Source organism: Capra hircus, chromosome 22, assembly GCF_001704415.2.
Source record: "Capra hircus breed San Clemente chromosome 22, ASM170441v1, whole genome shotgun sequence".
Lineage (NCBI taxonomy): Eukaryota > Metazoa > Chordata > Mammalia > Artiodactyla > Bovidae > Capra > Capra hircus.
In genome coordinates this window covers 50,768,699-50,784,076 of record NC_030829.1, presented here as the reverse complement: position 1 = coordinate 50,784,076, position 15,378 = coordinate 50,768,699, and the positions used below count along the sequence as shown (strand labels likewise).

At 49.5% G+C, this 15,378-nt stretch overlaps 3 protein-coding genes across 3 annotated transcripts in view; 1 reads left to right on the top strand and 2 right to left on the bottom strand.

The window, feature by feature from the left end:
* RHOA (ras homolog family member A) overlaps window positions 1–6,808 on the bottom strand; it is a 49,896-nt gene extending 43,088 nt beyond the window's left edge. The window contains 2 exon segments of the mRNA NM_001286443.1: window positions 2,662–2,740; window positions 6,667–6,808. The gene's annotated coding sequence lies outside the window, so the exon portion shown is untranslated.
* TCTA (T-cell leukemia translocation altered) lies at window positions 7,047–10,142 on the top strand. Its single transcript, XM_005695960.3, has 3 exons — window positions 7,047–7,494; window positions 7,822–7,876; window positions 8,855–10,142. Exons 1-3 carry the CDS (start codon window positions 7,272–7,274, stop codon window positions 8,895–8,897), a joined length of 321 nt encoding a protein of 106 aa, XP_005696017.1. The 5' UTR covers window positions 7,047–7,271; the 3' UTR covers window positions 8,898–10,142.
* Window positions 10,429–15,349, bottom strand: AMT (aminomethyltransferase). Its single transcript, XM_018038309.1, has 9 exons — window positions 14,848–15,349; window positions 14,577–14,744; window positions 13,790–13,870; window positions 13,348–13,479; window positions 12,880–12,958; window positions 12,452–12,597; window positions 12,185–12,365; window positions 11,412–11,567; window positions 10,429–11,312 (listed from the first exon to the last, which is right to left on the bottom strand). The coding sequence occupies exons 1-9, from the start codon at window positions 14,935–14,937 to the stop codon at window positions 11,134–11,136; spliced, it is 1,212 nt and encodes a 403-aa protein (XP_017893798.1). The 5' UTR covers window positions 14,938–15,349; the 3' UTR covers window positions 10,429–11,133.

The following is a 15,378-nucleotide window of genomic DNA, read 5'->3' as shown; positions in this document are numbered from 1 at the left end:
CACCAGAAGATTGGCCCAACATTTCCCCTCTGGGCCCACGGAAGAGGCACCAGAGGACAACTCATCTGCACTATACCAACTCAGATACAGCTGCCATGGGAATAAGGTAAAAGTAACAAGAGTACATATAACAAAAGCAGAACTTTCAGCCACATGCTTAAAGTCAAAGCAAACAATTTTTCAAGTAGTGGACTCTGTTTTAGATCAGCTAGGAGCTTCAGAAAATAAAAAGGTATCTTCATTTGTCCCTCTCCTTGCAAAAACATCTGTTTTTAATGTGGGAACTGCTTTGGGGAGGGGGGGGGCTACTATTAAATTGACAAAGTGGTTCAAAACATTTTCCTGTAAGTTTTAGGGACTTCTGCCTTAGGGACTATGGTAAGGATGCAAGGTGAGAACACTTAATTAATGGAAAATAATACTTCTAAAGATTAAGTCTGAAAGATAAATGAAGTTTGCATATAGTTCATACAGGATAAATAAATGCTTTGTGATTGAAGATTCTTCAGGTACAGTTAAGACACATGAATGTGTATGAGTTGGCATGGATTAGATATTGTTCAAAACCCCTTCAGTAATAAAAGGCAGTGGCAGCAAGTAACAATAGGAAAAAATCTCCACCCCATGGACCTACTTTTCTGTCCATTTTTTGGACAGTGCCATCTCTGCTGCTACTATTTACTAATGCTTAAGAGTAAAACTAAATGATTCCATCGTCAGATAAAGGCAGAATCACTACTACAACCCAAGAATGAATCTAGACAACTTGTGATTAACATGGTCTCATGTTTACCAAACTATTATTCATGATGTCAGTTAACATGTATAAAAATGATGGTAAAACCTTAGTCCAACATACTAACTCCTACAGTTAAACAAAACACAACAACAAACGCGTGCTTCTCCTATACAGTCAGGTGGCAGTAAAAAAATTCATATAACTAAACTTCCTATCAAAATCCTCATCATTCTGAAAGCAAACAGTCACTATATAAATTCAATGCACTGATATCCTAAAAGAAAAATACACCTGAAGAATCTACCAGAGTTAGAACAAGTATTTCCACCAAGGGAGAAAATTAACATGCATTGAGCACTATGCTCTTCACATATTATTTCATCTAAAATGCCTATGAAATAGAATCTTCATTTCACAGATGTAGGTCCTGAGTTTCAAAGAAATTAAATAATCTGCTTCAAGACAGATCGATAACTAGCTAGGCAGACAGGCAGGTCATTTTTGGCAGAATTCTATTGTAATTATAGGGCCATCAGCCTTTCCAGTTTAAAAAAAAAAATTCTGATTTAAGCAAACTTACAGAGCAAAAGCATAACCTTACTTTTGTTTTTAAGTCAATAATGCAAAACCTGAACTGAGAAAACCCTGACACAGTCTGTCCTTTTTTTAAAAGAGGCCATCAATCAAACCACTTTAAAGCATCACTCGAATCTGCTGAAAGGAGAAATTCCAAGCCTAACGGGACTGCAACAGAGAATCATGGCCAGCAGTGCTAGTCTAGCTGTCATCCTATGTCCAGCAGTTGCACTGGCTAATCTCTTGCCACAGGTCATCAGTATTTCCTACTAGAATAAAAATGGGCAGTGATATTAACCCTGGATGTGCTTTCTACTTTCTCATCGGTGATACTGAGAAAAGCAGATGAAATGATTCACAATGTTAATGTTTTTAGGAATAAAGACAATGTAAAAGAAAGAAAAAACTATCTGAGGGCAGGGACCGCCTTTGTTTTCTTCAAATGTGTCCCAAGACAGCACCCGGCACATAGTAGCTATTGAGGAACTATTTCTTCAATGAATGAAAAATGACAAGCTAGCTTGGCCACTCCTCTTACCATGCTAAGAAGTTCAGAGCCAACCAAAACCACTACCATTATGTGACTTCCCTGCCAGGTAGCCCATCTCACCAAAAGAGAACATCCATCCTCTAAAGAGCTCTCTTCTTCATATATGGAGTTCCCTCCGACCCAAGGAGAACAAGAAAAGGTAGTCAAAATAGTACCAAATCAGGATACTTGGTATCAATTAAATTAGATGATTCTATTTCCTTTATTTGTAATCAGTTTAAAATATCTGAATAGTCCCAGGATGGGCTGTTACACCTGCTATTAACACTGCTCCCACTCAAACCAGTACTACTGCTGACTCCTCTGGCAAGAGGAAGAATTATCCTCCAATCTTCATTCTCTGATTGAATTATTTTTTGTTGACAATCAGACATACCCACAGCACAGGCTGTGGTAGGATATGTGTAAAGTGACCGAACTATAGAAAAAATGAAAACGTAAAGACATTAAAAAAAGAAGAATTAAGATGAGAGTGACACAGAAGTGAGAGAAATATGTGTAAAATGCGGTAAAGATATCTTCTTAAAGATTAAGAGGTCAGAAAATATATTGTCAACTAAGAAAGAAATACTGGTAGAAGAGAAGAGAAAAAGGAAGTTACAGGAGTATCGTATAGAGACACATAGGAAAATGAGACCAGAGGTGAAAGTTATGGAGTAAGATAAAGATCTCAAGGTTGGTGGAAAAGAAAATCATTAACAGTACTGCACCTACATTTCCCTAGAACTTACGTTAATATGTAATACATAATAATTTCTCTTCCATGGACAAAGAGGAATGAAAGTTATTTACATACCTTACAAATGTGCTGCAAGACCCACGGCCTGTATAGCAGAAGTTCTACAAAGTGCCCTGAACTTCTCAGATGAAAGGCACTATAAAAACACACACAAAATAAAACGAAATCAGGAATTATGTCTATTCATTTCATGGGGGAAAAAAGGCACAAGATGTAAAACGGGTTTGCCCAAAGATCTGGTAAGTAATTCAGAATCCAGAGGAGGAATAAATGCAGAATTTAATTTTAATTGACATACCATGAAAGTTACAACTTTTAAATGTTTTGGCCTCCTTCATTCAACATAATGCACAGTATTAACCTTATTTTCTGAATGTTATAATGCTGCCCTCTTGAAAGTTAAAATCGAAAGCAGATGAATTTTATGTAAATTTTCCAAAATTATAAACATGCAACACACAGCATTATAAACACACAGCACAGGTAAAGAATTTTACACTGAACACCTGTATGCCTACCACCCAGCCTACCATGAACATCTGGATGACCTGCTTTATCAAATTACATTTCCTTTTTAACACCGGCATTACAGAGACATTGCAGGCTAAAAGACAACTGTCCAAAAGCCAATGGCTTCAAAAACACAGGTTGAAGTTATTAGGCTAAAGACAATAATATGAAAATCCTTCTGATCATTTTGTCAGAAATGATCAGTATTAGTTTACTGTTTTGAAGGCAGAGTGGATTCAGACATATCCCCTACTCTTGGTGAATGATTCTAACTGTTCAATGTAGGATCGTATAATCATCCTCATTTAAAAAAAAACCTGATGATTAAAATAAAAAATCCAAAAATTTCCCATGTCCTAAAAGATCCTACATGTGGTCCCTGCCCACCTCTCTAATTTCATTTTACCTCCTACTTTTCCCTTCACTACACTGAAAACTTATTTCACTGGCTGCTTACGTTCTCTTTCCCTTTACTGGAATATTAAGATGCTATTATAAACATGCTTAAGCACATTTACTTTACTCATCCTCTTTAAAAACTCATCCTACTATCAACTACAAACTGGCTCAGATTTAAGAGTATCTCATGTTTTTGATGATTATTTGCTATAAAAATGTATTCCAAATCATGTGGAGGAAGCACCAATAAACTCAGACCAACACCCAGAATGAGCAGCTTCGATGTCTATCTGATTTTTGGTCACATGACTACCATAATTATGAGTATACAAGGCCCTTATTTAATACTACAGCACCACAGATTAAAAATGAGTCACTTGAAATAGGAATTTTATAGTAATTACTAACTTCAAACTGTCTTGAAAATTTTAATTTATTAATCTCACAAGTATTTAACAGTGAGCATGTCCCCAAAGAGCAGACTATAAGAAGATACATTAACACAAGTTTAAAATTTGGTTACATTAATGTGAAAGTGCAAGCAAACAGTTCTACAGCCCAGGTGCATAAAGGTATAAACTAAGTGGTAAGGGAAGAAGAAATTCCCTTAATTCCTTTTTCCTCTTTTCAATTTCCTTTTAAACTACAAATATGTGATTAAAATCCAGGGATTATGTTCAATCCATTTTAAAATTATCACTACCAACCTGAGGTGCTATCTATAGAAGCCCAGCAAATCCAAACTAATGCTTTTAAACGTTGAAATATCAGTCTTCTGGCAAAGTTAACATAAATCTCTCAGCTCCACAACAAAGTAGCAACCCACCTCCTAAGTCACTGCCTGGACTCTACCCTATGAACAAGAAACACCTGCTATGTTTTTACTCTCCTAATAACTTACACCCCCACATAGCCAGGTTAAACTCTTCTTTCTGCCACACCATGAAACATATAGGATCTTAATTCCCTGACCAGGAATTGAACCTGTGCCCTCTGCACTGGATCTCCAGAGTCTTAACTCTGAACCACCAGGGAAGTCTCCCAGGTTAAACTTTTAAAAAGAGTTAACTGACAAACAAGGAATCAGGGCTAAAAACACTCCAGCAAAACCACTACCACACACATATGAAACTGTATTCTTGATATTTGCTCTTTCTCCCCATCCCACCTCAAATCAATAGTCAAAAGAGCCCACAGTTGCCTGTTAGAACCTATCAGGGCATATTTACATTGGATTTGGAACAGGGGAGCCTGGTCCTGCCTCTGGAAGAAGCTGGGTCCCTCGAAAAGGTCATAACATCTAAAACCAGAAACTACACAAGGCAGAGATCCTGTATACTCCTTTACCTATTTCATTCAACTGCTATAGGATCATCCAAATTACAGAAAGGAGAGGAAAAGCTAAAGAATTGAACTTTTCTTGGAAAAATTTTTAGATTCTCTCAATACATTAAAACACACACACAGCAATACATAAAAGGAGAAGCACTGGAATAAGCTGAAAGTCCTGAATTTTAGCTGACTCTAAGCAAGCTGTTTGGGAGGACATGGAGAAGATCTTACAGAGAAAATAGTTCTGGCTGGCACCTGGCTAGACATACAACTGTGGGAAATTTACTGAAGTCTCTGGGACTCAGCTTCCCATCTGCAAATGAGGTTGGGAATACAAGTTCTGAAGATTCCTTTCAGGTCTAAAATTCTTGATCAATGAAAAAAATTAGTGGATTCCTAATCTCCTCTTGCCTCTAGTATGGATTTTTATGAGAACAGAGGCTATAAATCTAGAACTAGACTTTGACTAAAACCAAATTCCATGTTATATATATTTTTGTTTGTTTTTAATCTTACACATTTTATGTCTCCAAGAGCCACCCACCAGTGCTCTAAAAAAAAAGAAAAACTACTTAAGGCAATTTATCAAAAGAGATCGCTCTTAATTATCCTTTACAATTAAGAACTAATCTTGTATTTCAGTCCAAACAATGTCACTTGTGCCAAATGCTCAAAACAACATCTGTCGAAATTGAACCATCTCTAAAGTGACAATCAAGCACTGGTACATAAGCATTACACATCTGGGTGTGCGACACTAAGTGGCAGAAAAATTCTCACCACAAACAACATTTACAATAATTTTTTTTTAAAGTATTTTCCCCCCTTCAGATCTGGCAGGAATACAATCCCATTACACACCTGCAAGAAAGATTTATTTAAAAAGACTTAAAACACAGAAAGAGTCAAACAAGTTACCAACAGAGGTAAAAATGTTAAATCAGGACTATTAAGAAACACGAGTGAAACCAACTCCAGGTAAAAAGAATGCCAATTTTCCATTATAAACTACTAAACGTGGTTTTGACCAAACTGACTGCAAATAGTGCCATTTAATGAACTTGTAACTGGATCTAATACGTAACTAAGCACAGATGTTTAGCTGATGCCTAATCAAGGTAGCAACTTAGACTAAGCAACTTATTACTTTATTGTGATCCTACAAAATTTAAAATCATGAAAAAAAATGTTCCTTTCAACCGGAAAATTCCCTTCAATACCGAAGAATCCTAACCTCTAAGATTTCAACACTATGCTTTACTTACAAAATCTCAAAAGAATACTGCATTAAAAAAGAAAATACCGAAAACATAACTGGACTTCACGCAGTATAAAACGGTGATTCATGTTTCATATTAAATGCAAAAGCCAAAATGGAGTTGTAAAGAGTTTCTTTCCCATTTCAACTCCGACAGCCACGCGCGCTTCACAGGGGCCGGCTGCCCGACGGGTCGTGGGGCCCGGCTCAGAGCCCCCGCCCTGCCCGGCGCGGCGCGGCGCGGCCCTAAGAGAGGAAGCGACGGGGACCGCGGGCGGGCGGCTTGGGCTCTAGCAGGCCTGGCCGGGCGGGGGAAGGGGCGCGGGAGGCCGCGGGGCGCGCTTCCGGGGACTGCGCGGGCGGGGCCGCCGCTTTGGGAAGCCGGGCCTGGGTCCCCGGCCTGGAGTCGAGGTCAGGGGCCAGGGTCCTGGTGCTGGTGCTGCCGGCCGAGAGCAGCAGGTGGGGCGCGGCCGCGGCGGGGCGGCGGCCGGCGGGCGGCCGGAAGAGTGCCGGGCGGGCGGGCCCGGGGCGCCGCGGCGCTAGGAGGGAACCCTCTCACTCACCTCAGGCGACGACTCCGAGTCCGGCCTCTCCGCGCCGAGGACGCTTGTCCTCGAGTCGCAAGCTCGAAGACTACAGCGGGCGGCTGAGGAGGCGGCGGCTGACTAACGAGACAACCGACGGAGAGCGACGGGCGGGGAGCGCGAGAAACCAAGAGCGGGCGGCGACGGCGGCGGGAGGGCGGGGAGCGACGTGCGCGCTCCCGCGTGCCCAGCGGGCTCGAGCCGGCCCCAGTCGCGGCCCCGCGCACGCGCGCGCACTCCTTGCTCAGCCACGATTGCTCAGGAGCGCGTCCACACCCTAAAGTCAAGGCGCTTAACCAATCATTGCAGCCGCGTGGGGCATCACGGGAACTCCAGGGCTATAAAAGACCTGGTTGCTATTTTATACTCCTCGAGTCACTCATCCTTTAAGTTAGCAGGGTGGGGCTAGGTGCGCGTGCGCGGTTTTGATACTCCGCCCCAAACTGCCAACTCTTCGCGCAAGCGAGGTAGACGCGCCTTGCTTAGGTTTACGCGTGCGCACTAGTGGACCTGGGCCCGGAAGACCAGACGCTTGCGCAGTGGGGACAACGGTGACAGTACCCCGGGTGAGGCCCCGGCCAGTCATGGCGGAGCCTTGGTCTGGGCAGTCCTTGCAGGCTCTGCCGGCCACGGTGCTGGGCGCGCTGGGCGCCCTCGGCAGCGAGTTCCTTCGGGAGTGGGAGGCGCAAGACATGCGCGTGACTCTCTTTAAGCTGCTGCTGCTTTGGTTGGTGTTAAGTCTCCTGTGCATCCAGCTGGCGTGGGGGTTCTACGGGAGTACGGTGACCGGGCTGTATCACCGCCCAGGTGAGACTCCCCACCAGTTTCCGTGGGCCGGCCACACCCCCTCCGCCATAGACTGTACCTTTGGGCTCTCCCGAATCCCCCCCCAGACTACCACTGATCCCTTGAGAACCTCATCACAACTTAATGCTGTCCCCCTGACCCATGTCAACATACCATTTCCCACCGGAAACCCCACCAGTCCACCCATCACGTACAAATTCCTTTGAACCCCCAACAGACAATACCACTAGTCCCTTGTCCAGCAAACAATACCTCTGACCTGGGCTGATAATTGCTCAGATACCCACCCCCAGCCTGTTGCATTTCTGAATGTGTTCCTGCCCCCAGGTCTGGGCGGCCAGAACGGATCCACACCTGATGGCTCCACGCATTTCCCTTCCTGGTGAGTAAATCTATTCTGATTTCTACCCCATGCGCTTAGTAGGCAGAAGCCACTCCTGAGCTGAGGACAGGGGAAGGGAGTTCTCAAGGTAGGAGTCCACCAGCTTAGTGGCATTCGCAGCACATTCCAGGGCCTGCAGTAGACCTCAGACTTCATGACAATGATGTCTGAATAGCCCATCCATAACCTGTTCAGTAACCTGTGGGGCAGATGGTATTATTGTCACAATTTCAGAGATGAAGTGGCAAGTCTGTAGGATTCCACTCCACTGTAAGCCCCTCAGTTGGAAAGGCAGGACTCTGTCCTTAGTGCCCCGACTGGCCTCCTCAGGATCAGCTCCTCATGTGTAAAACATGAAGTCACTAGTCAGAGCATTCATTCAGGTGATCTCTGAGCTCCTACCACATGGCAGGGTTCCCACTGGGTTCAGAGAACAACACCCCAGGCACTGCTCAGAGGGAGAGCTAGAGATTTAAAGGGAGGGCGGGCAGCAGTGCAGAGGTGAGGGCTGTCGGAGCAGGTGTCTTCCAAGTCAGACACCTAAACGGAGGGCAAAGGCGAGGCGGTGTACCGAGCAAAGAGAATGGACAGAACAACGCCCGGAGGCAAGAACAAGGGTGACATATTGGAAGGATAGACAAAGATGTGACGTCAGAGGCCAAACATGAAGGCATGGAGGGACCTAGAACACCCAACCAATAGAGAGGGCACAAGGCCAGTTAGGAGGCCTGCCACTGCACAGGTTTCTGTCCCTGGCAACTGGTGAAGGATGGGAGCACCATGCGCAAAGTGGAGAAACAGGAAGAAGAATAAGCCTACAGGTGAAAAGTGGTGGACTTTCCCACCGCAGTGAGGGCTGTGGAAGTTCAGCAGAGAGGTCTAGGTTATAGTGTGGCCTTTCTGAGCCCAGCTCAGCCCCCAAGAGTAGACTGTTGTACTGTCCATGGAATAACTCCTCTTCTCTTCTGTCACTTTCAGGGAAACAGCAGCAAATGAACCTCTCAAAACCCACAGAGAATAAGGGAAGCCAGCAGAGGGGTCTCCAGGGGTATCACCGGGTCTCCTGGCTCCCACACTGAGTCCTGTTGCTGCCCAGACCCCAGGGACAACAGCAGAAGGGATGGGGTTGGGGGCAAGGTGTACCCCAGTGTTCGCAGGGCTGGGCCTCCACTGCCCTTGGCCTTGCCTTCAGCAGCCCCAGGCATTGGGCCAGTAAAGAATTTGCCTCTACCCTGATCTGGGTGCCTTAAGGAGAGAAGACCTCCTCCTCTCAGGGGTCAGCTCAGAAGCCTCTGTGGTTGGGGAGGCCAACAGTCCATTTTCTGTCTTGGCTTCTTCCTGTTCTTCCTCCCATCTCCCTGGGATGTGATCCTGTAGAGATTTGTCCCTGAGAGGAAGCCTGAGGTTGATCACCTCTGAGATTTTTCAGGCAGGTCTGTTTTCCCCCGAACCTTGAGTTTGCTGCATTTCTTCGCTTTTGCTTTGCTGGCAGGGAGCCAGGGAATCCTGTCCTGGACACAGCCTTATATTCTGTGGTTACTTAGCTGTCCATTCTAGTATAAGACGGGGCAGCTGGCACCCTCCAGACATGAAGGCACCAAACACCCACCTCCTTTGACCTCTCCAGGTGGGAGTCAGGCTGTGTAAGTTTTTTTCCCAAGCATCATACTCATACACCTCTTAATCCCTCCCAGAAGGAAGCTGGGTACCTAAAAGAGGCTGAGTCTCAGGGGTGACTTCCCACCCCCACTGCCTAAGTGCCCATGGGGTTGTGCATCTGTGCCCCGCCAGTCACAGGGACATACTAAGCAGCTAGTGCAGAGCAGCCCCATCATGCCCTGCAGCCTCCCCACTTCCCATCTTTACCCAGGACCAGAGGAGCTTCGTCCTGCCCATATGCTAGGCAACCCTGCCACTTCCACAGTGGGCCACACGAGCTCCAGATGAGCAGTGTGGGCCCGGACCTGCCTCCCTCCCCAGTGGTCGTACTTCTGCCTGCTTTGCTGGGCCAGCAGCTACCTCAGTGTCCCACTGCTTGCTTCCTCTCTGGTAAATGTCACATTGCCATCTGGCAGCCTAGGCCATCTTTGCACTGTGCACTGGAGTAGGACTGTGCTGAGCACGTGCATGAGGACTGGTGGTGGGATGATGGTTCTGCAGCCCCGGGCCCGCCTACTGACAACAGACACCACACTCACTTCACAGTTGGTCTCACATTTCACCCCGGGCTCAACTGAGGATGTGGCTTATTAAACCTGAAAGTGCATCAACTGTGTGGTTATTCAGACAGGACGGAGTGCGCATGCACAGCAGAAACTGGGGAGGGAACACCCTGGGGGCCGCTGCCCCTGAGCACCCAGACTTGCAGAGGTGGAGAGGGGATGTCAGCTTCCTACCAGCAGTGATGGTGCCAAATAGGGGCACCACTTTAGTTCTTACAGAGCTGCCTGCCTCAAGGGGAACCCACTCTGAGCCTCAGCCAGGCAGGCCGGCATTAGAGTGGCACCCCCAGGAAGCCTGTGTTCAGAGAACAGTGAAGCTAGAGACTCTAGTGAACAAGAAGGAAGGAAGCTCATTTATTTATTTGTTTTTTTAGTAGTCTGTGGAGTCCAATAATAAGTCCCAGGGGTGAAGGTCAGTCCAGGATAAGGCAAGCCGGGGAGGAGGCCCAGCCTGTCCATAGCAGCCCTGGGGCTCAGAACAACAGCTGGCGAGCCTGGCCTGGTGTGGCTGGCGACTGGGCAGCAGACTGGGCCAACTGGAGAATGTGAAAGAGTGGATCCACGCCTGCCTCAGCCACCCCTGAGTTTACACACGGGCCCCACAGCCCTACTGGGCCAACCCTCTATGAGTCAGGAATCACATCCCTGCCCAGAGAGAGGCAACGGCTTGCCTTCATGGCCAGTGAACTAGAGGAGGTAGCCGGCACTGCAGTGTGAGAAACCATGGTGAGGTAGGTTGCGCAGGCTTTCTCCCCCCTTGAAGTGAGCCTTTTGGAAGGATGAGATACCAGAATTCATCTCCAGCAGGCAAGAGAGGGGTCAGTGGCACGGGGCTGGTCCATCACTCAGAAATGCGCTCTTAGTGGCAACGACATGAGGCAGCAATGGGTGGTGTGTCCATGCTCACCCAGACGAGAACCAGTATCCACCTAGCCACCCACCTTGGGTGTGTTTCTGCCTGAGCTTCCTAACTAACCCCTGCTAGACTGCCCTCCAGTGTGAGGCTCCTGGAAGGGCCCCGTCCCCCAGTCACCCTCACTTAAGGATATAGTAGTTTGTGGGCACAAAGGGCATCTTGCTGACCACGGCCGGCTGCTGCTTCCGCCGCACCTCTACCAGCAGCGGGGTGCCTGGCCGACTGTACTCGTAGGGTACATAACCCATCGCCACATTCTTTTTCAGGCAGGGTGAGGGGCAGCCACTGGTCACAGCACCTGTCCAGGCAGAGACTGTGTATCAATACCCCCTTGCCAGCCCAGGGCTCCCACCCTCCTAAGGGAGGGACAAGGCTCCAGCTTCCCTGGTCCACCTACCGATCACAGTACCCTCTGGACTCAGGATGGGACTCTGTGCCCGCACGGGAGCCCCGTCACACATTAACCCCACACGCCTCCGCTGTGCCTTGCTCTTCAGCTGGGGAACAATGACTGAGGCTCCTGGGAAGTCCATAGCAGCTCGGCGGCGCTTCCCTGGAACATAACAGATTTAAGCCATTGTCCATCAGACCTCTGACCACAGAAGGTCCCAGCAACAAGGACCCCAAGTAACATCCCTCCAGGGCTTCCCAGGTGGCACAGTGGTAATGAATCCACCTGCCCGTGCAGGAGACACAGGAGACGCGGGTTCGATCCCAGGGTCAGGAAGATGCCCTGGAATAAGAAATGGCAACCCACTCCAGTATTCTTGCCTGGAAAATCCCATGGACAGAGAAGCCTGGCGGGCTACAGTCCTTAGGGTCAGAAAGAGTTGGACACAACTGAGCATGCCCACGTGTACAACATCCATCCAGCATCAAGGCTCCTTTATTCAGGGCCCCCCTAGACCTGATTCCTTCCCCTGAAGTGCAGTTAGTCACCCACCTCCTCCCCCCTGGTCCTGAAGGCTGTGCTGCCCACCTCACCTCTGTTGAGAGTCCTCAGCATCTACTGGGCAAAGCCACTGTGGCACCTTCAGAGAATGAAGGCTCAGGGAGGCTGTGTCCCTTGCTCTACGCTACACATCCTTGGAAGCAGTCCTGGGCTGGCTGGTCTCAGTAAGGGTCCCTCCAGCCTTTAGGATCCCCTCCCTGAGTGCTAGCCCAGCTCACCGAGTGTCCAGCTCAGGCTGCCTTCCACCGGTGTGGTATGCTCATCAATGTCGTTCCCATACAGGCAGAGGCCTGCCTCCAGGCGCAGGCTGTCCCGGGCTGCCAGTCCTGCCAGCTTCACCTCGGGGTTTCTCAACAGAGCTGCTGCCAGGTGGACAGCCTCCGCTGCCGGCACCGAGATCTGCAAGGGACACCAGACAGAGCAGGTGGGCAGCTGGCCCCAGAGTCCAGTGCCCGGCACCGCCCCATGCCCACTTCTTGACAAACCTCCACACCGTCCTCTCCTGTGTAGCCGCAGCGGGTCACGCGGCAGCCAGACACACCAAACACCTCCATCACAGCACTGGTCATGAAGGGCAGTTTCCGCAAATCGTCAGCCACACCAGCCTGTAGCACCTGGGCCGCAGTGGGACCTGGGTCCAGGGAGCCAGTAACCAAGTGTCCAGGTCCTAGTGCCCCAGGGAGCTGGATCCCAGCCCTCAGGAACAAGAACAAGCCCTGAGCAAGCCCCACCCTGTAGATGGAAGGAGATGCGCCTGCCCACAGAGCCTCATGGCAGGTATAAGGAGGGCAGGATACCAAACACAGAATTAGGTTGCAACACCCTCACCTGCCCCCGGCACGGCCTTCATGCAAAGCAGTAGAGGAAACCTGGAAGGTGAAAGTCAGCTGCAAGCCCAGCCTGGCCCACTTACCTTGCAGGGCTAGCAGAGCATTATCCATCACCTCCAGGGCCACATCACTGCCCTTGTTCTGAAGCTCCCTAACCTTGTCCTGAAAGGAAAGAAATATCCCATTAGCTCTGGGATCCCTTTCCCTGAGCACCTGCTGTGGGCCAGGTGCCACAGAGTTCAGCACAGTGGGCTCTCATCTTCCAAGGTCATGTGACTACTAAATGCTAGGGATGACTCTAGCCCCGGTTTGCAAGCTCTAACACCAGGTTCCAGCCCTCCACCTTCACCAGAGGATGCTCACTTAGGGGCCAGGATCAGCTTCACCTCCCTTCTTGCCCCCCACTTCTTCAACACTGGAGGGCCCACTCTGGCCTGCTTTCTTTCATACAGTCACTCTGAACCCTTTATCCATTCCAGGTCTGTCCTGGACAAGGATGCAACTCTGAATGAGGAGGACAGGGCACCTAGAATACCACAAGAGGGGCTTACCTGCATGAGGGTCAGGTCCTTCTCCCTGCAGCCAGCATTGGACACCACATACAGGTGTCCCTCGGAAGCGTTGGTCACAATCAAGTCATCTAAGATGCCTCCAGCCTCATTGGTAAACAGCGACAGTGTTCCCTGACATCAAAGCGGAGCATCATTGCCTCCAGCTCCAAGAGGCCAAGGTCAAGTGTGAGGCAAACCACCCCTGGCTCCACCCCACCACCACAGACTCATAAAACCTCCTGTGCAGGGCTGAGGGATGGAGGTGCAAGGACCAAGCTGGGTCAGCCCAGGCCCCGTAGGGACTCCATTCCCCAGGAATACAGGTCCTGAGAAACTATGTCTGCTCCAGCTCTGTGCCCCAGCCCTGAAGCCAGGACTCAGATGGGTTTGCTGGCTCATATCTAAGGACGCTCACTGAGCAGAAATAAGAGAGAGACCCCACCTGGTTTGGCTTCAGCTCTGCAATATCTCCAACCACCAGACTCTCCATCAGCTTCACCCGGTCACAGCCAAATATCTTGGTCTGGGAAAGAGAGCAAAAAGCTTCAGGTCACTGCAGTAGCTACAGTCTGGAAGGCAATGGACAAGGAAGCATCTTCCCTCCCCTGACAGCCTGGTCCAACTCAGCCAAAGTGCCTGACTCGTCTTTTTGTTCTACTAGAGGCAGAAGATCCCCCTTTAACTCCCCCACATCCGCCAAGTCGAGAGATGCGGAGAGAAGTTAGGGAACTTGAAAGGGCCTGGTACCCTCCTAAAATACCCCCTCTTCCAAACCAACACCAAGAACGGTGGATGACAATGAGTGGTAGCCCCAGAAACCCCCGGGACGTTGAGGTACCCCTAAGTGGGAGCAGGCTGGAGAGATGAGATGGGGAGATGAGCAGGAGACCCTCTAAATTGGTCTGCCCATAGTGCGAGAAACCCGGGTTCAATCCCTGGGTTGGGAAGATCCCCTGGAGAAGGAAATGGCAATCCACTCCAGTATATTGCCTGGAAAATCCCATGGACAGAGGAGCCTGGAAGGCTACAGTCCATGGGGTCGCAAAGAGTCGGACACGACTGAGCGACTTCACTTTATTTTTATAGTCCGTTATTACACCCTTGAGACCTCCAACTCTTCGGAGAGGGCTGCCCTGGGCATCCAGCTCCCAGCAATGAAGGCCAAGGGTTGCACTGCTGTGGATGGCAAGGACCCTAGGCTTGGCAGTCGGTGCCCTCCCCCAGCTCACCTGTAGCATGTGGGACACGTCAAAGAGCGAGCAGCGCTGCCGTGTATGCAGGTGTGAATTCACGTGGCTATCCTGGTACTGCACGGGCAGACTCCAGCCCGCGAACGCTACCATCTTCCCGCCGTGGGCCAGGTGGAAGTCATAGAGCGGTGTCCTGTGGAGCACGTCCTGCGGGCGGCCAGGCTCAGTGCCACCAAGGCCCCAGACCCCAGCCCCCTCCCCTCCCCCACCCTCCAAGATTGGCAACACAACCCAGCAGCCTCCGGCCCACCTGCGCACAACTGAGCGAACGACATGGGGCCGAGGGCCGAACTTGCAGACGCGAGCCCAGACGGGACACCACGCTCCCAGCCTGCTGCATGTTTGCCCACAACTGGTACAGCCGACGCACAGAGGCCACCACTCTGCCAGGCACGCTGGGAGATGTAGTCCAGGCCCTGCTTAAATAGGTCTCTCTCCCCCCGCCCTGGGGGAATTACAAGAGACAGTGGGCAGCCCCAAGGGCAGGCGGGGATTTAGCCAGCACTGTGCAGCAGGCACAGTGCCTTGACTCCTCTTGCAGGGAAATAGCCCCGGGCGCTTCTTCCATCTGATCAGGGCAGATAGGGAAGCAGTGAAAACACTCAGAAATAGAGCTGGGGGCTAGACCTCCCCCGGCTAACTGCCCTGCCTCCAAAGGGCCAAAGTTCTGCAAAGGGCTGAAAGGCCTGAATTACCAGTTTGGGAAAACAGGCCAGTAAGGTCACATGGGGGGAGGGGAAGGGGTGGAGAGGGCACAGGAGGGTGGAGCCAGCCTGGTAGG